This window comes from Colletes latitarsis, chromosome 10 (assembly GCF_051014445.1).
Source record: "Colletes latitarsis isolate SP2378_abdomen chromosome 10, iyColLati1, whole genome shotgun sequence".
Taxonomy (NCBI): domain Eukaryota; kingdom Metazoa; phylum Arthropoda; class Insecta; order Hymenoptera; family Colletidae; genus Colletes; species Colletes latitarsis.
Window position 1 is genome coordinate 25,017,887 of NC_135143.1, and position 27,618 is coordinate 25,045,504.

Below are 27,618 nucleotides of genomic sequence, written 5' to 3' on the forward strand. Positions count from 1 at the left end.
GTCTACCTCTGTTTCATCCCTTTCTGCCGGAAGATTCTCCACGCTCTCTCTTCTTTCACCCTTTCCTCCCTCCTTGGATATTCATCTCGAACTGGTTTTTCGGTTGCACACTTGCAAGCGGAAGGATAAGTGGGGTTGAAACTCCCTGGGAGAACCGCGAAAACGGCCACGGGCTGGCCTGGCGGTGTAGCTTTTATATTGCATGCATTTTATAGCGACGGCAAGTTTGTGGAAGTGTAAGTGCCGGCTCCCAGGCTTCGCGTTACTACCACACGTTGACAGAATCATACGTACACTTTCGAACTGTTCGATTATTTATAGCGATAACCTAATCCCGTGTCTATATTTAAACAATTCCAAGTAACCGGAACAAGTAGAATTGTTTCGATTCTTGATCCCGATCGAACGCGATTGGGGAACCGATACATCGAGTACGACATAGACCTATTTAAAACTTAACGCGGATAGAAATCTAGGTCAGGTTTTAAATAGAATCACGTTACACTTGGATTACGCGAGAATCACGTTTGTTTTTAGTATTTAAACGCAAACAAATTCCGACCAGATTCAAATTACGATAGTCTAGATCTAGGTTAGACGTTTGTTACGTTTACCATAAACATATAATAGACTTTTAAATTAAGTGTTTCAGAGGTTTTCAATTTTTGCCTTTAAGTCTCTTTCCTAAAAAAAAAGAACAGTTATAAAACGAAGCGAAACCTTTCCTTCGTTTTTGCATAAATACAGAACTTTCATTTCTTCGAACATTTATTCCACTTCAAGTTAAAGTTCTGTCAAGCAGATTTCCCGTTAAGGGATTACGCAAGTTTCGAGTTAAACCTTGAATCGTTCGATTACAAAACGTTTGTAACAAATGATTCGTAAAGAAGATAGGAGATTCGCGTTCTGTAAAGTTTGGATTTAACTTGGCCAGAAATCGAGAAACGTTCGTCTGCTTCGAATCTGTTTCCGCAATGAGAATTTCGGCCGCGTACAATTGGCTCCCGGAGCCGAGGTCACGCGTACGGCGAATGTGCACCGGCTGTAAAGAGACATAATGCATGACCCTTAGGCGGGTAGCAACGATTGTTTCATCCCGAAAATGATATTCACGAGCCGCCAGACCGCGCCGCGTAAAAGGACTCGGAAGCTCCCAGGTTCGCGTTCCGTCTCTTTTTCCGCATTCCGCCTTCCTTGCACGAGCGCGGGCACGCTGTCGTATTTTTCAGCAAGAGAAACAGCGTAAGGTTTACCCTGAAAATATATCGCGGCCCCGGCATCATGCAATTAAACGCGAGTACGTCGGTGCGCGAGAAAAGGGGAGGGAAAACGAGCAGAAAGAGGACCGACGAGAGAAACTGAGACGCGGGAGGGAAGAGGAGGAACGACGAGGAGGGGAAAAAAGTAGAAAAATCTATCGTCGCGATGAACAACGTTAAGCAGAGGCTGTTCCCTCGATGACGCGTAGGAATCACTCGCGAACGCAACCGAGATCACGCATTACACTAAATTACGTGCCTTGATAATAAATCTTTCATTTACATTGACTTGGAACTATTTTGTTTTTTGCAAACAACTTGAATTTTGTTGTACGAATCAAATTTGCTCACTTCAATAAAAATAAGTATACATATAATCGACATCCGTAAATCTAGTGTCAATTTGAAAAAAGATGGACAACATTACGCTCTTTTTATTTCGTGACCGTTTCGAACGAAAGTCCGTATTTTCATTGACGATTTATTCATCCGCGCGAAAAAATAGATAACATTTTTTCGTAAGACGATTCGCTGAGAAATGTTTTCTTCGTGAGTAAGAAATAAATAAAGAATTCGAAGACGAACATCGAGAACGTTTTGAGGAATTGCAATTCTTCGCGAAAATAAAACTCTCGATGGATGAACTTATACGCTAACATACTTTCCGTAATAAGTTCAAAGAAGAATAAATTGATCCGAGTGATTTTGTTACGCGTTATTTCGTTTCGCTCGCTTCCACTCGCCTCGTCGATATTTTAACGATATTGCCGATACATCAATAATTATCAACAAGTTACCGGGAACTTATCGATAATCGTTAGCAGCGTCTCGATCGATCATTTAATCTTCCTCCATCTTCGACCCAATTTCGTGGTTATTAATTACTAGAAAGCCAAGTAAAGTAAACTATGTATTTTAACATTTGACAAAACCTTGCATTCGTGAATATGTGCAAAAGCGAACATTAAATATTCCTTATATGTTCTGGGAAACTTGGTAAAGCGAGTTTCATTAGGAAAGAGCGTCATAACGGATTGTTTAATGACGCAAAGGCGATGCACAACCGAAGGTTACAGTGGAATTTAACCTCGATGATCGATGACGCAACCGTTCTGATAGTTCTACGGCGAACAAAGGGCAACGCGAGTGGCGCGAAAGAGTATTCGCGATACAAATGAATTTAAGGGAAAATCTCCCCGCGGAGTTCGGGGCGCCGCGAGAACAATCGTGTAACGAATGCAACCAGAAACGGCGTGTACAGTAAAATTTGACGCGTTGGCACGCGTACATCGCGCGTAATTGTTTCGCCTCGACGTGACACCTCGGAGACTTACATTGAAATTCGTTCTCGAAAATCACCGTCCGCGTGCTTTACCCGCCCTCGAGTTAATTCGCGCGCTTCTCCGTTCGCCGTTCACCGCGAAAACAATGGAACTGATCTTTTTTTCAACAAAACAAACACTCCGCAGCGATGAAAATTACCAGACACTACGAGGGTCGATTCGCGAAACGAGCGACCGATGTATTATAGAAACTGTTTGCTCGTTGCGAATGATAAATGGTTGCATCAACACGGAATGAACCATTAATTTCGTTCTTTAGGAATTATTAAATAAAACGACATTCGTGTTCTAAAAAGATCAAAAACAGATTTTTCGGAATTTATTTCCGAACAAGACATTTCCGCTTTGAAAAATCATAGACCATTACCTTGTTCGTCGTAAATAAATTTCGTTGTAAAACTTTTGATATTTACCTCTGTATCGTGGTCGATAGGGTCTTCTCTGTCTCTGGCCGAGACTCGACTGTACCAGCGCGAGCAGTAGCAAAAGGATCACGAGGAATCTCCTCGCCGGAAGTCCCATTGCACTTTCGAGTATCGTTTACTAGCGTCTCATTTGCCACGATCGACCTTCAACCGATTTTCTCGCGCGAAAATCTTCTTTGCTACGTCTTCGTCACTAAATTCAGTTTCACGGAATTAATCGATCTGTTTCGCGACGCGGGGAACACCTTCTTCGAAGAACGCAGGAGGGACGAATATACAAGAAAAGTTTGATGAACCGGAAAATCACCTCGGACGCGAGACGAACTTCCAGAGATCTCCAGACTCCTCGCGGATTTTTCAACGCTCGTAAAGATTCAACTTATAGTTGATTTATATCTGACGCGTCGCGGAAAAGCGTCGAAAGGAATGAATATGCAATCAACACTCGAGTTACCAGTTGCACATTATCATTATTTACCTTAGAGTAACCGGGACTCGATCTTGGACCTACTAAATCACGTCAATGTCTTCCTACAGCAAACAAGAAAGTAAGTACGTATTACACGATGACGATGTAATAAAGAAGTCGAAACCTCGCGTCTTCTAGAATAAATTACCATCTTCGCGTATCTTCTGTATTTTGTTGCAAGTTTATCAGGTTCATCTCGCTCGCGCTTATCAGACGAGAGTATTGAGAGAATGAAATCTGTTTTAGAAGAATAAACCAGATAGTTCTTCAGCTACGAGACTTGTCTAAGTATCCCAATAGCAGGATAAATCTGCAATTAACAATGTCTTCCGAACTCTACTTAGCTGTTACAAAGATCCAAACGTGGCACCGTCGTCGAAGTCTCCAACAGGTAAATGAATATCGAACTACGGAATCCGATCGTGTCGTCACGAAGCGTTCGGAAAAGAGTTTTTGTCAACCTGATCGACGAGTCTGAGTTTCATGTTCGAAGTTAGCGTCTAGGCGAACCGTTTCTCGTTAGTTACCGGACCTTTTTCCATCTTAACCGGTCGACAATTCGGTTTTTGTTTCGCGGGATTACGGGACGGATTGTGTACGCGCGTAGGTCGAGAAAAAAAAAAGTGGAAGAAGTGGTGAGAGTAGGTGTGGCGAGGAAGCAGCAACGACGGAACAAAATGGAGAAAAGGCAAGGAAATTGTGCAGCGCGCGGGGCACAATAGTCGGTGGCGCGGCCCGCTGCGACCCGCTGTGTTTTTCAATTATTTTTAATTATTTTCTGAAAGCCGGGACCGCGTTTGATGCACACGCTGCACTCGCTCGTGTCGTTTTCCCCTCTGTTTTTCGCCCGCCGTTTTTCCATATCGATCTCTCCTTTACTCCGACCCGAGTGCACGCTACCACCGTCGACGTCCAATTTAACAGTCCGCCTCGGTGTCACTGCGACGAACAAAGACGGCTCGGGGCCGCTTTGAAATCCCTTCGAGAACGCGCGACGAAAGCGTTGAATCGTTCCGAACGACGGCGATGCCACGGAATCACGACGAAGATCTTGGAGAACGAAATCTTCGAGCTACGAGAGCCTCGATCGTTTCGATGACTCCTGTACCCCCTCGATGAAATCGCAAACTGCGTTATAGATCCTCTGGTACCAACGGTATTTAATGCTTTTAGCTTTCAGGAAAGTCGGAATCGAGACTTCTTGGACTGTTCGGTCGGAGGGTTCTCGAAGAATAGCCTCGAAGTTGGAAATTATGATGCAAACACTGCAATTACCGTATGGAAATATATTTATCTTATATTAAGAATATCATAGCGTTTGGAATTGCGTTAGAAACTCGCGAAAGTTACTGGAAGGAAATGTTCTTATCTTAACCGCTTAGACAACGTTTGTTGACAACTCGAGTTCAACGAAGTCGAGGATTATGTCGTAGACGGATACGAATAGAATCGAATAGAATTCTTGGACGAATCAGAAAGTTTCAATCCATCGAAATCGAATTATATAGTTTCGGATTTCGCTGGCCACAACTTTTCTGGGCAATTTAGTCTTTTATCGATGTAAAACTTTCAGGACTTTCGAAACTCCCCGGGAACTTCGAATACTTTCAAGGCTTTCGAAACACCAGAACTTTCAAGACTTTCACGACTCTACGATCTATCCAGAAATTCTTCGATTTTGTACGTAGAAAAAGTACAAACTTTCAAGAAACAAATGCACACTGGTACAGCCAACGCACTGCAAAGATTCCGGAACACGCGCGAAACGTTTTCGATTTTCTTATCGGGTAACGAACATTTCAAAGGAAAAGAATGCTCTTGAAATTCGTGTAACTTTCTTGAAGTTTCGCGGCGCGGCGACGATCGATTCGCCGCGGCGCGGTTGGATCCTCCGCGGATCTCGTGGCCGCGCGCAATAACGGAGAACTCGTTCGATTCGTTACGCGTTCGAGTAAATCTTACGGTCCTCGAAGAAGGTATTCCCCGCGTACGTACGATCCTCGAGCAGAATTCTTTAAGCGAACACGGCGTACCTGAAGACCTCGTAGAACGCGCGAAACGCGAACGCAGCTCGAAGCAGATACCGCGTTGCCCGTGCCTGACAGACTGGCAAACTGGTAGTCACCATCAACCGAACGAAGAACAGTTCACCCCACCTCTGCTGTCAACAAGGGAAGCGTGGGAGGCACTAAGCTAAGTACTTTAGATTTTTTTCCTCCCCGACTACGTCGACGCTTAACGTCGCGACACCGAACCGCATTGCCCGTCGCGGACGCGGCTTCCACGCTCGCTCCAGCGCGGGGAAATTTAGGCTCTTCGATCCATCGGCCGATCAGAAATCGAAAATCGATCGCCGTCGATCTTCTCGACGAAGTTTCGAATCGCGTCTCAGTCAAAGGATCTTATTCATAATTATATTAGCGGAAAAAGGATAATAATCTTCTCCGGAGGAATCGAAATTTATGATAGATTTCTGTTAAATAAATTCTAAAGAATTTTGGACGAGCTGTCTCTCGTTCACGAGCATATTAAAAATTTATGAATTTGCCTAAACACAAAGTGCTCTTATGCAAAGGTCCACGATAACAGGGTGATTCTACCTGCAAACGAACGACTTCAAATCCTCTTATCTTTCACGTATGCATCTCGCAGACAAGCAGATTAACTTTAAACATGATGTTTATAGAAAACTCTTTCAATAGCTGCATTGTATATTATTTAAATATTAGCGTCCAAACTTTTGTGTTCTAAAGTATTCTCGAAATATTTAAAGCCAATGATACCTCGACACAATTATATAGAATTCTATGTGTTCATCGATATGTTACATCGATTTATATTTAACCTACTTTTATTAGTATTTTCTCGTTTCTTTCCTATTTTGACAATTATATTTATTCTGAAGGTCCAGAATGTACGAGACGAAACATCGATAAAAATAGATACTGTGGAATTGATAATTAGTCGTCATTTATTTATCAATAAACTAAGACGTGTATTTCTTTGAATCTGTAAGTTTTCAAGACAACGTGTTTATATTGATCAAAATAGTAGAATTATTTTAACTTACTCTTACAAAGCACCGATCATAAGGTAGTATAATCTTCTTTTTAAAAACATAATCAGAATACAGGAATTGAAATTAATCCAGCTCTGGCAGAATTGGCCCAAAGGGAGCTTGTTATCTTGGAAATATTATTTCCATTTAATCTCTGTTACTGCGTATAATACATTACTGCGAATGAGATTATTACGGTGTACTAATGTTTAGACAGAGTAACGAAACTTCCAGCGAGATGTTATAAGTCAATGCCTCTATTTACTAATATGTATTGCAATTGTTTTGCAACATGTACTGAAATCTCGGATTTCAAATTACAGATTGTAACGGCAAAGCTTGGCGGCACAAACACCGATTATGTATCTGGATAATTATGCGTTATAATTATGCAATATTTCGGAGATCAGAGATAATTCGAAAACTATTATACGAGCATATAATCGTTGTTGTCTCTACGATGGATCGAATTTACACCATTTTCTTGTTGCCCTCCCGAAGCAAACAAAATATATAATTTCCTCGATACAGAATATCGCAGAATATAGAAATAGAAATTAATCCACCTTCGGTAGAATCGTTTGGCTACGACCTGATGGACACGATCGAGCGATCCACGAGGGATCCAGAGGATTACGCCTGCTGGACCGACGAACGCAACAGGCGCTCCTCGATCTATAACGAGCGGGGATTTGTGGACGGCAGGCGGTTCGAAGGATTTGTCTTGCCTCGGAGCCGTGATCGCCCAATGCTCCAGGAGATTGGGAATGACTCTCCTTTTCGTCCGCCCGCGCGGAAGTTGTAACGCGACACCGGTTATGAATAGAGCGACGACGAAGAAAAAGAATACACTCTTCGTGGGAGAAAAATAGAGGGACCTAAGACAACCGACTGCATCCTTCCTGGCCACTAACTTCGGAAGACGCCTACAGACATGAGCGCAAGTTGGGCCTATTTCCGACAGAACTCTGTGTCGAATTGAACTTTGAACTTTGACGAAACGTTCACGATTCGCGTTATTTTACTCTGTCACGGGGTAAATTTTTCATCGCTGTTGTTAAATATTACGATTCGCGGAGAGTTCATCGCAGAAGAAGAGGAACCGCTGAGGGACATGAATGCGCAATACGAGAAGATCTTACATGGGATGAAACACCACACGATAACGATTTGCAACGCTTGCAGACTTCCTTCGACGTCGACGGGGAATCAAAATGGCAGAGAAAATTTTCGTTACGGGTACGCATCGATCCGCGATTCCGAGTTTGAAATTTCCAGCCCACTGTCCCGCGCTTTGGACCGAGGTATCATTCGACGCACCAGCTCTACGAAAACACATCGATCTCCAGGTACGACCATCGCTAAAACAAGGAAATCAATATCTAGAAAACTTTCCAACGAGAGTAAGACCCAAAAAAAATTCTGCTCGAGAATCCGATTTTATCACTGCGCTCCGTGGATCCGCGATTACCGTTTCGAGCGACGATACCCAGTTCGAAATTCAAAAGAGTATCGAACTCGCGCCTCGAATCCTCGAGAGTCGAATCGGCGAACGTGCGAGAGCTAGGGAACGATCGACCGACCCGCGGTGTTACGAGCGAGTAACTGTCGGTGGAGCGAAGCGTGGGAGGTGTTGCAGGTACCGCGGCTCCGTGGCGTAATGGGAATATCAGGCGTCGCGACGTCAGGCGTTTGCCGCGCTCCGGCTCGTCGGTGTTTTCCGCGACCTGCCTCGGAAACGCTCGGCGTACCTCGTGCGCGGCCGCCCGGAAGGGAAAGGCAAACCGACAGGAAAATGGAAAACCCTTCGATTATTCCGACCAGCTACAAGGTTTTATCGCTCTACAAATCCCGAACGGGTTCCTCGTCACCCCGATCGAACCCTAATCCCACCAGGATCCACACCAAGGCTGTCCTTATTCCTCCAAAATTCTAACATCTGAGAATCTTGAATTTTAATCGAAATTTTTCATTTCGATAATATTTCCTGCGTTGTAAATCGTCTCAGTTCTTAGCTACAGTGGTCAAGATTTCTTTTTTAATTTTTTTTTTTTTGACGTACCCCCATGGATCGTGACACTTGACGAAGAAGTCATTTATGCCAAATTTTAGCGTGAAAACTAGAACACGTGCTGCGTTTGAATTGAAGTTTTGAAATTATAACGATTTCGTATTAGAGTCGAATGTACCTGTATCGTCTTATTCGAAATTTATTAACCGATATTTTTTGGTGAAATTATAATTCCTTTAGTGTAAAATAATAACATTACGTGTGATCTCCAATACTATCGTTCAATTTATTATTAAACATCGCATATAACATAGGGAGTCATGATTCGTGGCTTTTCCTTATGTATGGAAACTAAAATCGAACGTAGGTGTGCTAAAAGATTTCAAAACTCTAATTTAAATGTGGCTCGTGTTCCTGTTGTCTAATCAGAATTTTTTTTCACCAAGTATCACAATTTGGAGAGGGGAGTAGGTCAAAAAGTGATCGAAAGTCGAAAAGTAAAGACCACCCTAGTCCTCGTTCCTCCAAAATTCTAACACTTGAGGATCTTGAATTTCAATTGAAATTTTTCATTTCAACAATATTTCCTGCGCTGGAAATTATCTCAATCGTGACTGGATCATCCCCGATGCCTCTCGAATTGATTCTCCTGGTTTTTGTTTCCAGGTTGTTCCATATTTCAAGTCTGGGGTCAGTTATAAGGATCCGAACGCATCGGGTGTTTAGGAACTTTGTAATAAGTATCGGGAAACTTTCCACGGAGATATAAATGCAGCCAAAGTTGCCTTTTGTGTCTCTGTTCGCCTTTAGCTGTTTCTGCGTCCAGATATAGGTACAAAATGAGAATTATTCGAAGAAAAACGCGCTGGCGTTATTACTCTTGCAGCGAAAGGATATTCGATCAAGGAAATTGCACGCGAGGACGAAGATTCCAAAGTCGACGGTGCATGACATTATCGAGAGGCACGAGGGTGGCGAAGATTGCTCGTAAAAAAGAAAATCGGGACGAAAAGGAAAACAACATCGGAAAATCGCTGTATTGGGAATATCAGCAGACGCGATAGACGTTTATCCGCGTTGCAAATCGTCGCCGAATTTAATCGGTGTAGCTACGGAGAAACGACATATGTATTTTTAAAGTCGGTCTTCGCGAATGTGCAACTGTAAGGGAACCATTATTAAAACGCATAAATAAAAAGAGATACTGCATCCTTGGAAGATTATTGTTTCGATGAATAGTTCATCACGAAAAGTGAATTTTTTGTATGAAAAAGAGCCTTCTTCTTTTGCGAAGCAGCGATGTTATTAATTTAGCTTTAATTAACATTCAGACAGCACTTTACAAATTGTCTGATTTCTCTGACCGTTATCTCACAAACAATAAGTTAAATAAACTATGAATTCGGATAATGCAGTGTTCATCGACGATTCTTGCTTTTGGAATTATTAAATAATAAACGTATTTGGTGTTGTTTTGTACTATGTTTCGAGACTCTATGCGTCTTCATAAACCATTTGATTGTGCAAAAGGTAATCAAATGTTCCAAAAGGGAGATTTTACCATCAATGAAGCGCTAATTTGATCAGTATTGAGACACATGGTTTCCTCGATGTAAGTTCAATAAAAAATGTATGATTTATAATGACGTTAAAAGCTCTGGCGTTTAAAAAATACTGAGCTTGCTATCTGTCTCGTGCGCTAAAATAATGATCGAAAACACGTCGAGACGTTGCCAAGCTATAATAATCACTAATGAAGGAGATTGAAAATGTCACGAGTACTTTAGAATTATATGGAACAACAACAGCCATTTTAAACTATTGTTTATAAGTCAGCTAAGTTTGGGGGAAACAATAATTAATATTTCTTCGTCGGATGTCTTTTTCTCTGCGCTAAAAATATGAACGAAATTATTAAATGAGGATAAAAGTGTACTGTCTGCGCCAGAGTTTATCAACTTCTTTCTGCTAAACGCCCATTTATGAACGTCCACCATTTTTTTTACATTATGTAAACGTTTAAATTTCGAAAAAATAACGAAGTTATTATTTTATTATGAATTTTCCTCGTATATTTGTTTGTTTATAGTATTATTCTTAAGTGTTTCGACCATAGTGTCGAATGTATTTATCAAAATTAGTCGTGTCGGTGCTTCAGTGGCGTCCCACAAACTCTATTGTCTCTTTACTACACAATAAGTACAATACACGGCCTCGGAAGACATTTGCAGTACATTCACACATGCGTAGCGAGTTACTTGAAACGTATACTGAAGTTCGCGCATCGGGTTCTATGCATTTAATAGTTATAAAGTAGAATTTGTCGACTGGCGTCTGCCATCTTGGTTCACCAGGGTTATAAAGACCTTCGTTCGCTTTGTAACCGTACAATATCTAAAAGGGTCGAGTCTAATTGAATGCTAAATGGTTTGATGATTCGCGTAGACACTGTTTCGCGACATCTGAAATTATCTACAACAGAGAGTAGCTGGAGAGACTAATGGAGAGAGAGAGATCAAGTTGGAACTGTTTGCAAACGTTTTCGCCCGATGAATATTTTTAATTTTTTTCACGAAACAGTGACTTCTTTGAGTAATTGCTATATAAATTATAACGAAATATAATACAAATAGAACTGTACCATGGAAAATCATTTCTAAAGTATCAAATTATCGCGAATCATTATTTCAGTACAATTATTATCAACATTACGTTTGTTTCCTTCCCTCGATTGCATTTATTTATTCGACAGGATCATTTTCAACGTTTATAACGTAGGAAAAATAAGTAGAGGGATGGGAATATAAATAATTAATTTGAATGATTTATTCATTAAATACTATTTATAAAACGAAGTAATTATACTTGACATACAGATTATTGGTTGAATGTAACCGGTACGAAATTTGTAGTTATTGATATTTGATCAGAAAATGTCGATTTCAAAAATACATGTATAGGAAAGAAAAATTTCACGTTCCTAAGCGTCGTTTTCTCTGTGAATTACAGTAATTAAATAACTATTTTTCACTCCTACATAATTACTATTTTGTCATGGAAGTTATTTTTCAAAAGAAGTAATAGCAAATAACGATGACACCCGAAGAATATATATTTGCAAAGTATAAATAAGCACTATTTATTCTAATGACGTACACTGCACGCATATATTTGTCTCAAGTTTTTGCATAAACATTAGGAATACGTTGTCGCAACTTTCTGTCGCGTTGTATTTCTTGTCATTTTCAATGCATATGTAATATCTCGAACGTTTTCCGAATACCAAAGGTATTTTCGTTCTTTGTAAGAAGCGTTGAACTTCGATTTCTAAATTCCATAGCATCGTCTTAAAAATTATAGATCTTTCTATAGAAAAATCTTCCGAACTTCGTGCTTCTTGGTCGCTGTTACGGATCCTTTCGTTTATTTCAAATTAAATCACAATAATTTCTTTTCGATTTTTTCGATTAGAAAACTTCGTTCGAACAAATTTAAAATTAATTCCAAAACAATTTCCAAAATCATTCGAAGAATCTATCGACTTTGAAGGAACGCAAACGGGCCAATCGCGAGCGACCAGAGCGTGAAGCGTCTTAACCATCGTAAACTGTACCGTCGCATACAACGCGACGTCGACACGTTCAGGCCAGGCGGATTATAAAACTTTAAATAAAATAAGTTCAGAATCGTAGTTCGTGCTCAGCGCGGTCGCGATATGACGGCTGTTCTCGGCCAAGCTAGCCGGGCAAAAAGCTGTTGCACGTCGTTCCCGCGGACGGTAGGTAGGGGTATATGTTTATTCAAACCCTTCTTATATCACATTTTCATACTAATGGACTTCTTCAACTTCGTCTTTGCCCCTGAACACGGTGCACGCCGGGCAACCAGCGTTTCTACGTCAGTCGTCCCGGATTATCTTTTCGTCGCGAGATTATCCACGTCTTGGAGGCTTCGGGAGGAATTACCGAAACTTTGTACAACCTATTTCGATCCGACGAAGGCGAGAACCGAACGAACTGGAAGGGGATACGCTTTAGAGCCGATCGACAACCTTGTTCGTTACATTGACGTTTGACTGGCGGCATTCGATTCAAAAACAATTATTAGCTCACCGTTCGATTTCCAGTACATTGTGCTCCCAAACTGACACTACCCTAAAAGGGTCGAATCTACATTTGAAAAATACACGAGTCTCGCTCTGGTTAATTGGGCAAAAATTATTCACCATCTTACATTCATAAACCTCTATCTATGTTTCAAAGATATCCATAAATCAGAATCTATAAATGAATATTTTAATATCCAGGCAAATCTAGTTTTAGACTCCAAAGTAATTGGCGGCTAATTCCAAGAAGTCGAGGATCACCCGGAGAAAAACCACCCCTCCCGAAAGAAGGCGAAAAAAGGCGATGGTCGCGATTCCTCGGGAAAGTTTCCTTGACCGCGAACGGAAACGGGGGTAGACGAGCGTCGAGCGTTAATCGCGGAACGAGCGTGGAGAGTGGGCGGGCGAAAAAACCGGAAACTCGGGATTTATCGTCGGCGAGCGTGTCGCAATTATGATCCATCCGCGACACTCTGACCAGATTTACGATACCGCGGGCAATCCCTTTCGCAGACCCCGTTCGTTCGAACGGCGCTACAACGCCGGACCAGTACGCGCTTTCATCAGCGACGCTTTTTAGAATTCATTTTCGGGTTTAAGCTTCATTTCTCGCGCGGCCAGAATGAAGCCGGGTGCCGCGGGGGTGGCTCGTCGGGGGACAAACGGCAGATTGGTAGGCGTTACCGTGCTTGCTGGTACACTTAAGGGGTCCACTGGTAACGAACGAACCGCGCGAACCACCCTTCGTTCCTGTCCCTGTGTGTGTGTGTTTGTGTACGTTTGCTCGCGCGTGTTGCGTGGAACCGCGGGATCTGTGCGCGATGCGCAACACACCAGCCGCCCGGTTATTCCGCGGGAACAATTCTCGGGGCTTTTTTGTAATTTACGACAATACGAACGCGACCGACAGAATTACGATCCGCCCCCCGCCACGCGTCTGCGCGACCCCGGATGTTGTTCGTTTAATCCGGGTTACAAGCAGGGTTCTACCCTTGGAAATCGTGGGACCTCTTAGACAGTGTCTGGGACTTGACCACAGAGACAAGTGGACAACACTGTTGCACAAGTAACGAGAGAACTGTTCATGGAATTTGGCAGATTGTCGATTGTCAACGTTGAAACTCTGAATTCTACAAATTACGTACAAATTTGGAGCAGAAACGAAGGTCGGCGCAATGATAACCTGAATCGAAACGAAAGGGTGGTAGTTTGGTAACGTTACCTTGGTATCTGGCTGATCGTGGCCCCGACAACCGAGCCATTATCTACGATGTTAATTATTTATGAAATGGGTTCAAAGCACACGAGCTGTGTGCCCGCGGAAACTTATATGCCGGCGGTAGGCTAACGCGTCGACGAAATTTCACGGCTCTTGAGAGTCCAAGCGACCGATCGGGAATTATTCAGCAGACACAAGAGTATCATATTGGACAACTCATTGCGAGCCAACCTCGATTGCCCGATCAATGAATCGAATTCGTTCGTCCCCCCCCCCCCCCAATCAATCGTAAAAGCCCTCTTGAATTTATTTCATAATTAATTTAACTTCTAATTGTTGAGATTTTAGAGAAAGCTTTTGACAGAATTAATGTACCGTCAAAAACTATTGTTGCTCCTTTTGTAATAAAAAGTAATCAATTAGGGGAGTTTTGACAAATAGGAGCAATTTATATTGGAAACACATGATTGCGCCTCGGCAATTCTCAAGAGTTACGCTCCGGGAGCAAACCATACCTTCAATATGATGCTTGATTTAACGACTTGTACCCTTTTTCATTTCGTGTACCAAATCCTAAAACTAATCAATTAATATTCGAGAGATGTGATTTTGCTTTTAGGATTCTTGAAGCGATCTCGGTGGCGCGATCGTGTCCCCGATATAAATTCCTCCTATGTGTCATTGCTCTTTTATAATTCGTTCGGATAATGGTACAATGAATAAACTGTCGGTAAACAAGTCGGTAAAACGCATAATGAAAAAATCTAGAAGTTAAAAAATTTCGACATACCCCAGCCATTGCGAAAACCTCCGTGGAACGACAAAATCCAACATAACTTCCGCCATAAAGTTCTACGTACACAATAAACAAACGACAAAGATATAAAGCGACCTAGTCATTTGTTGATTACAAATTGTACATAGGAAAACAATAAGAATCAAAGTTAAACACTCGAAACACCAGATACACGTATGTATACTGTATATACTGTATCAATATTATTATTATTATTGTTATAATTAAATGTCTTTATCATACACATAAGTATGGTGTACATATATTCTGATGCAGAGAATAATTTGCGTAATGGAGAGGCACGGCCAGAGGCTGCTTTTAAACCAAACCTCTGAGTTATTACACAAACAAAAACAAATAATTAAACATACGGCAGACTAAATAAACTACGGGAGTAGACGAAACTCCAGAAAGAAAAGTTCTACAAACTGTTGGTGAAAGATCTACTTGGCGCGTTTCAAAACAGAGTTGGTTAAGAAGATCTTGCATTTCGTTAGCTGTAATAATACTATAATAAGTATAAGAATTAGCAGGATGTCAAACTGTATTTGGAAGTAAAGAGCAACCGGTGAAGACTCGACGCGAACAAATTTCAATACGGAAGAAAAATATTATCGATCTTGGAGCAGAAATAAGTAGGAAAATGATTTCTAGGATTTATCGTAGAAACGTAGCGAAGTGGAGTAAAAATATAACAATACGATGGAGTGCAGTGAACATCCGCAGCGGTTGACGTTATAAATTGTACGAATGAAAGTAAACAACGTCGAAGGGAAAAAGCTTTCGCGATCAGAACACAATACGGACTAGCAAACAACCATAATAACTGAAAACGACTAGTCTGCGCCGGAATCGACTGCCCCGAGACGTCGATACGCCATCGATGGGATCGCGTACGCCGTCATAGCGCGCCTCTCGATGATCGATGGTTTTTCCATTTGCTAAAAATAAAAAAGATACAACGCGGCTCGAGCCGAAGCCCTTCGAATCTTCGCATGTTTTTCATGACGAGACGAAAGTCAACAGTCTTGTTAACCCTTGCTCGAATAATAATGGCATTTTTAACCATCTTCGACCGTTTTAAAGACACAGTTAACAAAGTTACGGGACACCCTGTATATAATTCGATAGAAATCTTTCTTTAGCTTGTGCAACGATAGCGTGATATTACTTATTCCATTTTAATCTAGAGATAATAAAGAACGATAACAGTTTCGTTAATATCGATTCGCTACTTTACTAGATTAGCACAAATTTTATCTCGCTTGGTAGTAAACTGCGGATGTTTATGCATTCATGGGAATTTTTAATTTTCAAAAAACCACATAATGAATTTAATATACAAATATATAAGAAATTGAGACAATCCTCTACGAAGCTACCATTTTATTAATTCTATTAAAAAAAATTGTATATTATAAAAATATAATTTATAAAAATATAAAAGATCCGCATTCTACCTATTAGTATACGTAGACGTATACGGAAAGGAATTTTCGAGCCCTCAGGAACATTTTTCCGACAACGGAAAATGTTTCTACGACCGATGTAAGAATTATGTGGAGTTCGCCAAGATGGCGCACGGGACAAAGGAGAGGTTAATTCGTCGATGAAGTATCACGCGACCGAAGCTCGAGTTACGATTTAAGCAGCTTATACACGCAGAGGTTTATCGGAGGTTTATCCGGATTTGGTCGACCGTCTTTCTCCTTCGGTCATTTTCGCGAGAAAGATGAAATCTGCGGACAAACCTACGGTAAACCTCAACCCATTTCCTCGAAACCTCAAAACAATTCGGCGCGCGGACTGTTTTACGAGGGTGGAAGGAATGGGATCGCGGGTATGGCGAATTTTCAAACGAATCGCGACGGTCGACGACTCACGACACATTTGCATACGCTTATTTTGTCAATAGATCGTATGTTTTTCCTCCCCTGGAAAAAAATCTTCGACGAAAAGGGTCCTGGGCAAACAACAGGAACGTAACTGGGCGAGCCTGGTGAAACGTAACGTTTTAATAAGAATAGAAAATACACCGCAAAATGCGTCTATTAAAATTCGGAAGTAGAATCGAGCAAGGTCTTTGACCACTTAACGCGATTACAGCCACATTCGTCGCTGTCGACTTCGAACTTACGATGCCTTCGTAAAAATAGCAAGAGGATCATTTCGAGTACCGAGGACCTGAAAATACTGTCATTTCTCAACGCGATCGAAGCTTTTTCCCTTTATAGTTATTAAACATCGGTCTTTTGGATTGTTTAGGTCAGACGTTGAGGGTAACCTATGAACCACGCGCAAGTGAAACGATCTTTCGTGCTCGAATTTCACCCCCACTTGGATCGTTTCGACGGTATTTATCCCGCTTAAGCAAATACATATTGCAGAGGATGCTCGAGTGGGGCACACATGTACAGGGTGACCAAGAAACAATACTTATTCGTATCAAACAACAAAACGAACTTACTACGAATTATTATTATTATTATTTCGTGTAAGACGAAAAACGCGAAAAATAAATTCATCAAGGTGCATTATTCGAGAGAAAAAACGTGGTTTCGAGGCGGAAGCAGTAGAAAAAGCATCGCCCTCAGGATTATTTTCGAGGCCATTTCTTCATCGTCGGAGCTTTCTTAAATGACGCCATAAATTTTTATTCGCGCGACCCGTCGTAGCTGAAATTTAGAGTTCGACGATCTACATCCACGCGAACTTCGAACTATTTAGCGACAGACAACATATTTCTTAATAGCAGGTCGGAATTACTGGCCGACTCGTTCGTACGAATTTATCAACCATAGATTTCTTTCTGCGTGGAACTTTAGAAATGATCATTTATTACGATAGCCACGCCAGACAATATACAAGAATACTGAACTATGCTCGAACCTCGTATGTTCGATATCGAAATATTCGCAGCCACGCGTAGATTCTCGTATCGAACGCGTACGGTCGGCCATATCCGCTTCGAACGTGTTAATTTTAATACGACTCGCATCGCGAACTCGAAAATTCCGAAAATTTTAGAAAATTCCGCGACGGTAGAGAGTAGAGCTTGCTTCGAAAAAGGCTCGCGCGGCGTTCGTGGCGGGAATTAAAAAACTGTTTCGCTTCTGTCAACTCGTTATTTACGTCGTAAATCATGCAAGAATGCATTCGAGATGTCCAGTCCTGGCGCCACGAAGAATGCAAAGCGATCGTTCATTTACGACCGCGAATGTGCATCGATAGTATTGATCATCGTTCTGAATATTTAACAACATTAAATGTGATGTTTCATATTTTCCCGAAGGCTATTTAAAGATCGTATATACTTGAACTCTTGATCGCGATCGACAAATTTTTTCGCTCGAAATACACAAAAATATCTATTACGATAAACTATTATTACGAGTATATGCAATAGGCTCAGACTCCATAATTACAAAAGTGAAACTATTCAGTTCAGCTATACTGAAATAAACGACGAACGATACCAAGAACGTGTATTTGAATAATTTGTTTCGTACGAAGAATGGTTTTTTACTTTATTTGGAGAACGGTAAGGGATTGGTTGTTATTCCAGGCTTCAAAGTAAGGGAAATATTTAAAGCGTTCATGATAAATGCGACACCCTGTGTAGACTGTGAGGACGCACCTGAATAATGTTCCAGGACAGTGGGGGTTGACGTTTGTCGTGGCGGTGCCTAGCGTGCTGCTGTTCCGCCGACTACCCTAACGTAACCCCCTGCCCTGTCCTCTCTCTCCCTTTCGAAGCCCTGTTTCTGCTGCCCTCGGCCCGCCAGGACTCATAATTGTCGTCGTCCACGCTGGCATATCGCGAAAGCAACCGAGGGACACGAAAGTGGTTATGCGCATTCCTTTCCACCGTGGAGGAGCATCAGAGGCAGCCAAGTGGTGGGAGGGAGGACAGGTAATGGGGTGTAATAAGTAGCGATGGACTCAAGATATCCCATACTCGTGACAAAGGAACGATCCTCGTATCGTAATACGAATCAAACCATCCGAGAATCCACCAAGATTTGGAAAATTCAAGAAGAAAACAGAAACCTGCCAAACGTTCTTAAACACAACATTCGAACGGTGAATACTTTAAAAATATTTGGTAGTTTATAGAATAATCTTACTTCGCTTAAACGACGGATAAAAAATGCTAGAACTGTTAGAAGTTCGAGAAATGCGCGTATTCGCGGCGGGAATTGCTCGAAAACTCGCCACACAGTGAATTGAATACCCATCGCTAGTAATGAGGGTCGCGCAGGAGGGGGTGGACAAGGAGGACGGTAGATCGTCCCCCTGTGCATCGCAGCTGAATACTTGAATATTGATTAAGCATGCACATCGCGATTACTGGAAGCAGGTAAAAGCGCTTCTAGCTGGGCTGCGTGTCTGCGGATATTTATACGGGACGTTGGCCTGTCCCTGTCTCGCTTTATCTACCTCCCATCGTAGGGAAAAACGTTTCCCGGAAGACACTGGCTGAGATGTCTCTGGCCATGAGACGTTTGAACGATGAGACCATTCGCGTACCATTCGATCGGGCCTCGAAGGATCAACCGTTCCCTTCATTGTTCTGTCCGCGGTTTGGCCTACTTCCAGATCGGCAACTCGCACTTCCGTTTAAAAGATGAAATACAGTCTCCTTTGTCGCCGCGTCTGGGGCTCGGCCAAACGCGTATACTGCGTTCCAGATTCAACAACCAACTTCGACAGGCTTGGCTTATGAGTTCAAGTTCGTCGGAGATCGATCAATATTCAAGAACAAAGAATTAAAGGTGCGGTTCATCGGAGCATTATTATGCGTGACTTTGACTCTAATTCACTTTCGAAATGCAGTTGATTACATTTACCATTTAGAAATCGTTCTATCGATCCGATCCAACAAACTTATCGTTGGTCTTGGATCAGTAGTCAGGGTATTTCTTTGTCAGACACGGCTAGATTTACAGAGTGAAAATTTTGGAGAACGCTTTCGATAGATTTAAGAACAAACATCTGAAAGTATACATTGAGTACCATGCGACGAAATTTACGTCATCGATCTCTCGGAACGCGACATTGCAACCCGGTGAATACCAACGATCAGTCGAATAGAAGTAACAGGCAGTTATCTGTTTTTTCCGACGATCAGAACAATGAGTTCGTCAACGGTAAGTAGGTTAAAAAGAACTCGTGTGCCGCGAGAGACATCATCGTCTTTGAAATGCCGATCGAAAAATGCGAAGTGTCCGCTGGTGACGCGTGATTGCCGATTGTCGAGGAATGCATTATGCCGGATGAAACAGACTGCAATCTTATCTAGAGAAATGCTTGAATCGATACTCGAAACATGTCCACTTCGACTTCGTTCGACATCGTTGTAAATAAAAGCGGCTAAAACAAAAATCGACTGAGTGGGATTCAAGCAGATCAACTGCCCACTTGTATCATCTGTGCCACGGCCACTTCAATGACAGAGATTCGTATTCATACTATGAATTTCATATCACATGTTAAGGCTCCTGTAAATCTATCAGTTTTACAACACGACCCAAAAACGGTTCCCTTCCCACAGCTGTTCGTCGAATATATTCGAGTACAATTGTACTGATCGATGCCATGAATGTGAATTATTTTGTTTAAATTCGCATAGGGATATAGTAAAGGTGATGGAAACGTAAAAACTCCTCTAGAGACAGAGGGGATCCAAGGGATCCAGGATTCAAGACACGGGGTGAAATAATCCTCGTAGTCAAACGTAGTCAAACGCGATTCCCGCCACCTCAGGGTTAAGATATAAAATATTGCGTCGATCCTGACGAGGGTAGATGGTTCTATTGTACTATCAGTCAGCCCAGAAATGGACGTGTAGACGCAATCGTGGTTCGACACCATTTGGCCGACTTCCGCGGCTGCCTTCGTGTTGTTGACCACAATCATTCTCCACTCGACGCCCCGACTATGACGAGAAAAACGCGGTAAAACAGAATAGGAGGGAAAAAGCCCTCAAGGTTTGAATATTCAGTAGGCACATCCTGGTCGGCTACCACCTGACCTTCTTTCTGCCGGAAAAATCGGCACGTTCCGGCTCGTCTTCGAGACTTGCTGCGACTCCTCAAGCTCCTTAGACGAGCTGGCGACGAAACGACTTTTAATTAGTTTGTCGTATACCGGAAGTAAAGGCGTCGAGTGCGGTCAACTTCACTTGGTCAATTTTGACTTTCGGGGAACGAAGACCGAGTTACGGTCGATCGATTTCTCTGTCGGTAAACCAAAGCCACATGTTTCCCACCCGCTCGGAGCTTTATTGACTGCATCCATCAGTAGGTAACTCAGCTTTCGAGGGTAAACTCTACACGAGTATTACCACAGTCGAGGTATACGAGTAGACCTAACCACAGATGAGGTATACGAGTAAATCTTATATCCAATGTATTTTTGGGGCCCATTTTTCTGGACCTCTAGAGCTCCATTACTATTTTCGTATCACTCGCAACGTTACCAACAGATTTATAAATAAACACAAGAGGAAGTGAGACAGAAAATGAAATTCATTGGTTCGAGCGATACGAAATCTTGACAAATATTAAAATAATTTTTTACGAGAATATCAATCGCTGTATGTGAACTCTATACAGAGTACTTACTCGACGATGGTGTGAATTAAACAATTATAAATGAAACTTAGCATTGTTTAACATTCCAACGCAATAGTTTAAACAATTCTTAACAATATGTGGTGTATGAATAATGAAAGGGCCCATCAGTATACGTAAATAATAATTTTTCGCGAAATAATTTGTTCACCGGACGGGTTGAGATGGCTGACACACGCTGTGCTCTCCCCACTCCTCCGTCACTACATTAAAGGCTCATGTGGAGACCTACATGTCTCATTCTCGCGGGGGAGTCCAAGGGTGGCGGACCTTCTGGCTTGGTGGGAATCCCGGGATCATCCTAGGCTGACCAGTGGCGACCAGGGGGGACCAGTGCTGACCACTACTGACCAGTGCTGACCGCTGCTGACCAGTTGACCAGTGGTGAGCATACGATGACCAATAGTGACCAGTTGCTGACCAGTAGTAAGTCTTGCTTAAATAACCCCTCTCTCTCTTATTTTTCTGATTTGAAGCTTCCTCGTTCATTTTTGACTATCGTTTGATGAATAATTGGGTTTGTTGAATTTATCGGTTTTCGTTACGTTACTGTGGATGTGTCCGCCATTTTGACATACAATGAGATATTCTATTGTCTGGTTCTTCTATTATTTTGACAATTATTGAGATATCTTGACCATATATGACTTCGAAAGAAAATGATTCTCTATGAGGTATTTCCTTCGATCATTTACTGTTTCTGTTTCCAATTCTTTCTTAAACTCGTATCTGTCTTTGTCGACTAATCTGCATTTTTATTTCGATTTCGTTTGCGAAATTGCTTCGTCGATTTTACTACTTGTGGTATTAGTTGAATCTGACTTGGTAAAATGTTCCTCATTTCGTAGAATATTTTTACTGATCAGCTAAGTTCACTAGCATCGTCTATCAATTAATCTGAATTTTTATTTCGACTTTATTTGTGAAATTGTTCTGTCGTTTTGACTGAGATTAACATTGTTTAATTTATTAATATTTTCACTTCCCTATCACGTGTAAATTTTGTACATTTCTTTAGGTAGGTCTACACATCGAGAAACATTTATCTGCATAAAATAACTGGTATTCTGCATAGGAATATTTCAGAATTTCTTAGCTTGTTCGATACATCAGCTAAACAAATTATTCCTCCACATGTCGAATCACAGATGAATTGGATAGGGTCTATTAAATTTTCCTTAATATGATACTAATACAAGTATTAGTTTTTGTTTCAGGTCAGATCTATTACAGATCGATTCCAAGGACATCGAGGGAAGACGCCACAACCGCCGAGGGATTCATCCGCCGAGGGACATTTAATTCTAAGTCGATTAGATTTAAGCTTCGTCGCGAATCTTAAAATAAACGTCGAAGATTTCTTTATAATACGTATCACCGCGCTCTACCAAGCAATTATTAAACAAGTAGCTTCTTCTCTCGTTATCTCGTTTCTTGCTTCGGTCACCACTGTTTCATCGATTGAAACATGTGATCGGCCGTGTATCTGGTCCCAAAGATCTAATCGCCTTCCCTTGGTAGCTCGATCGAGGGAAAATGGTTCTTCGCTGGAAGGTGTGGAGTTTCCGTATTCTGCGGAAACGCACACCTTCCAGCGGAAGTCGTCCTTGTCTCAGGTACTCTCTCTTTTGTCAGACAGCCTAAGTCGGGTCTTTCGGGCTCCCGGCGGGTTGCGTTGGAGAAATGGAGACCTCGATTCAGGGGCGCAGCATCCGTTTTCCTACTGAGATCGAGTTAGCAACGGCAGTAGGTTCGATCCTCGGATCCGCTGCACGGTTCAGCGTCGCGTCGCGTCGCGTATCCCACGATTTAGCTTCATCCCTCTTTTTAACCACATAATTGCTTGGTACAACTAAATCAAGGAACTTTGTTTCCTTCTATCATCCGAATTTTAGTTTCAACTTGACTAGACTTGAGCTTCGACGTTAATTTTAAGTCTCTATCGTAAGCGTCTCCCAATATTGCCAAGTAATTATAAAACAAGTAGCTTCTCGTTCTCTCGTTCTTTCGTTTCTCGCTTCGATCACCGCTGTTTCATCGATTGAAACATGTGATCGGCCATGCAGTAGTCCGAAAGATCTAATCGCATTCCCTTGATAACTCGATCCTGGGAAAATGGTATTTCGCTGGAAGGTGTGGAGTATCCGTTTTCTGCGGAAACGCATACCTTCCGTTCAGCGGAGTATCCGTTTACCTATAGAAATCGATCAATCAAGGACAATGTCGATTCGATCCTAAGATCTGCTGCATGGTTTAGCATCGCGTCGCGTCGCGTTTCCCTTACATTAGCTTCATCCTCTTTAAGCAAAATAATTACTTGGTACGACTAAATCGGAAGATCGAAGGAACTTTGTATCCTTCTATCTTCTGAATTTTAGTTTCTATCGATTAGACATAAGCCTCGTCTCTGTACGCGTCTCCGTATAATGTCAAGCAATTATAAAACAAGTAGTTTCTCTCTCTTTCGTTCCTTCGTTCCTAGCTTCGGTCACCACTGTTTCATCGATTGAAACATGTGATCGGCCGTGTATCTGTTCCGAAAGATCTAATCGCCTTCCCTTGGTAGCTCGATCAAGGGAAAATGGTTCTTCGCTGGAAGGTGTGGAGTTTCCGTATTCTGCGGAAACGCACACCTTCCAGCGGAAGTCGTTCCTGTCTCAGGTACTCTCTCTTTTGTCAGACAGCCTAAGTCGGGTCCTTCGGGCTCCCGGCGGGTTGCGTTGGAGAAATGGAGACCTCGATTCAGGGATGCAGCATCCATTTTTCCATAGAGATCGAGTTAGCAAGTGCAGTAGGTTCGATCCCAAGATCAGCTGCACGGTTCAGCATCGCGTCGCGTCGCGTTTCCCACGATCTAGCTTCAACCCTCTTCTAAACGAAATAATTGCTTGACATAACTAAACTAGAAGCTCGAAGGAACTTTGCTTCCTTCTATCTCTCTAGTTTAGTAATCTAGCTTGTAAGAATGTAAAAGGGAGATCGATGGAACTTGGATTCCATCCATCTCTCTTCGGGTCTCCACTCGCAGCAACCTCCACGTGGTGAGACCTGGGTAATATTATTTACCGTTTAATTAATAATCGTATCGCTCTTAGCTGGGTAATGCAATTATTAATTAAAAACTAAATAATATTAGCAAATTGGCTGCGATCCGCCTTGCATAGGTCATCATAGATATAAAGCTTCTTCACTAGATTAGTTTTGATTCTCATTGATTCATCAAAGATTCTAGAGTATTCTCAGAGACAAGGTATACAAGTAGGTCTTTCACCTAATGTATTTTTTCGGCTCATTTTTATGGGGTCTCGAAACCCCATTACCATTTTCGTGTTATTTGCAACATTACCAACAGATTTAGAAATGAATTTCAATCCCTGCATAATCAACTCACATGTGTTTATGCACACACTACAGCTATCAGCTCATCAATACTAATTCAGTGAATAGTTTCTCAACTGACCGCCATCCATGAGAAGAGGACGCTAAAATCACCTCTGAATTTTCAGGTCGGTATGGCAGTCAGATCGAGCCACGAAAGTCCATAAGGTGTAAGGTCTACTCGCATACCTCGTCTGTGGTATTACTTTATCTATGGTCGGTATTGCTCTTTCTTGAGAGAAAGTATCCCATGTTGGAAACATAATTTGTTTCTCTGTATAACCAGTCAGTTTTTATATAAGATTTTAAGGAGAAAATGTGCGATTCTGGCTTGAAAGATGCTCGACAAGTGCACATTCACCATTTGCAGGTAATACGAGTTTGTAAAGTTTCTTTCCATCCTTCGTTTGGCAACTCTGTATTATTCATCACACTGTATCTAAAGAGACGAACTCCTGGTTAAAATTAAAAATGAAACTCACCTGGGTAATTGCAGTCGTGTTCGTCACTTCCATCTTGACATTCCTCGATGAAGTTGCAACGCTGAGAGTCCAAAATGCATCTGGAGACGTCGCAAGCGAATTCCCCAGTACTGCAGCCTATAAAATGAAATCAATGTTTTCGTACCAACCGAACGAACAGCAAACCAATCAGCCGGAATGTTTCCTCTTTTACGTACAACGAACATGATGATGTTCACGAGGAGAAAATCTGAAATTAAATCCCCAGTGGTTTTCAAACTGCCAGCGATTTTCCCTTCTTAAAACTATAATTGTAATTTATAACTCGACCGCTGATTTTTCTCCTCGTGAAGAAAAGCGACAGAAACGATGAACATAGCATGCAATCTATGTACATATATACATTTAATATTAACAACATGCGAACCGTTAAGACACGTGAAACGTCCGATTCGAGGCGAACACAAACGACTTGTACCTGGATGGGGACAGCCCTCTTCGTCAGCACCGTCATCACAATCTGGCGTACCGTCACATTGTTGCACGGAACAAATGTCACGACTTCCGTCACGACAGCGCACCGTGTCGTCAGCGCGACACTTGTTTAGTGTCGGTCTTAAAGTATTATCATCCGTATTATCATCCGATCCTTCGTCGATCCCCTCTTGTCTGAACAGCGTTTCAGTCACTAACTCAACATCTACGACATTTTCGTTAACCAGGACTATCGGTTATCTCGGACGGGTGCTACCAAGCGGTAGTTAGTGAGAAGATTATAAATTACAAACAAGAAGTGAAGGACAAGAATAAAACAAGTGAACAGACAAATGTAGTGTTCGTTGAAAGTTAGAGTCGGTTGTTCATAGTACCGGCTCGTCTGATCTTTACGCAGTAGAAACAGACGCAACTGGACAGCCCGGAACAACCGACTCGACGCACAAGTAGATAAACTGTTCAATGCGAAACTGGGCATGCAATGGAGTGGTAATTACATTGAACGGATGACTATTGTACAATGAATCGAGCGAAGATCAAGAGTTTGGCTATATTTGAGAATAACGCTCGAATACTTACGCGGTGTCGTTTCAGGACAGCCGATTTCATCGGAGGCGTCCTCGCACTGAGGAATGCCATCGCATCTGGAGTCTAATGGAACGCATGCGCCGTTTCTACATGGCAATTCGGTGGAGTCGCATTCCTGTTCGTTGCTCTTATCCATGACTGATAGTGTGTTTCGCGTGTGTGATAGGTTTGGGTGGTGTCATCGTGTCGGAGGGAAAAAGTAATACAACATGAAAGGATAAACATAAAATCGTGGAACGTAAGAAAAGCTATGCAAACAGAAACTGGTGCAACCGAGAGAAAAGAGCCGGACCAGGTTGGATGTTCCCAGAAATCGAACAAAATTTGTCCATCGTAATATACATATTTTGAAACTTGGAAGTCGCTCAAGATTAGAGTGACGATAGCAAACGCCTTTTATTATTTTGCTCCAACCTGGCGCGACTCCATAAATCAGGAACTTTGTTTATCTCGTAATTAAGGGTCAAAAGAAGAAACAATCGATCTCGACGTTGCAATTAAATTGTGTATACTTGACATCGATTCTAAGATAACATTCCACGTGCGGATACCTCTGACGACCGACTCATTCGTCGAAGGTTTTCATCGATTTCGCGGAAACCCAAATAGGCACGGACAAACGACGTCCATCGATCTTTCCTCGGCAAATGCGTTCGCGTAAAAGTTCACGAATTGGGAATCAATGTCTGGAAACCCTCGGCGCGGAATCGATCATTTTCACGTCGTCAGACGTCGAAACAAGTTACCTGGGAACGCTCTGAAGGTGAGTTCGTCGGGATACACTTGGATGCTGCCCAAGGAATGATACTTCTGCAGGTGTTCGACGAGGATGTTCTTTACCTCCAGGTCGTTCGAGAACGACGTGCCAATGTCTAGAGTAACTTGCGACTTGAAGTTGTCGGGCGTCGGCCTGAGAAAGCCAGAAAATTGTTGTTATTCCTCGGTCAAGTACTAGCTGAGTCAGATTGACTCGACGCGTTACGCGATAATTCCTCTATTTTCGATCTTTCGAGTTAGCTCTAAATTTAAATATCGACTGGACAATTTAGAACGGAAGAAACTTGATGGCCTAAGAAGCAATATACTCACGTTATCTTGACGACATTGGCATGATGGCTCTGGTTGGGGATGTGATGGACGAATAACTCTTCGAGGGCCTGCGTTAAATTGGTGCTCAGTTCCTTGTATTCCCGACTATTTCTGATCGTGTACTTGGGCTTGTACGGTTCACCGACTGTCAAGGTTATCCGGTAATATCCTGCGAGATCATGGCTGAATTAGTAACGAACGATCGAGCTTACACCTTATCTATTAACTAGACACTAGCGACTAGCAACTTTTTTTAGTCGTTTCCGGCAAACGAGGATGGCAACTTT

At 42.1% G+C, this 27,618-nt stretch overlaps 1 protein-coding gene across 30 annotated transcripts in view; it reads right to left on the minus strand.

The window, feature by feature from the left end:
• The window catches only part of Trol (terribly reduced optic lobes), a 154,037-nt gene that overhangs the window by 85,243 nt on the left and 41,176 nt on the right, over nucleotides 1-27,618 (minus strand). For 24 of the 30 annotated variants that reach the window (XR_013080464.1, XR_013080466.1, XR_013080463.1 and 21 more), the window contains exons 5-9: nucleotides 27,332-27,500; nucleotides 26,989-27,152; nucleotides 26,234-26,380; nucleotides 25,638-25,859; nucleotides 25,181-25,297 (exon numbers count right to left, since the gene is read on the minus strand). Coding sequence is in view for 3 of the 30 variants with exons in the window: in XM_076774981.1 (XP_076631096.1) it covers nucleotides 25,181-25,297; nucleotides 25,638-25,859; nucleotides 26,234-26,380; nucleotides 26,989-27,152; nucleotides 27,332-27,500 (819 nt within the window). In the remaining 27 variants the exon portion in view is untranslated. Of the gene's footprint in view, nucleotides 1-3,015; nucleotides 3,221-5,529; nucleotides 5,665-8,025; nucleotides 8,163-25,180; nucleotides 25,298-25,637; nucleotides 25,860-26,233; nucleotides 26,381-26,988; nucleotides 27,153-27,331; nucleotides 27,501-27,618 lie in introns of those variants that run through there. The other 6 variants (XR_013080487.1, XR_013080486.1, XR_013080484.1 and 3 more) reach the window with 4 other exon arrangements.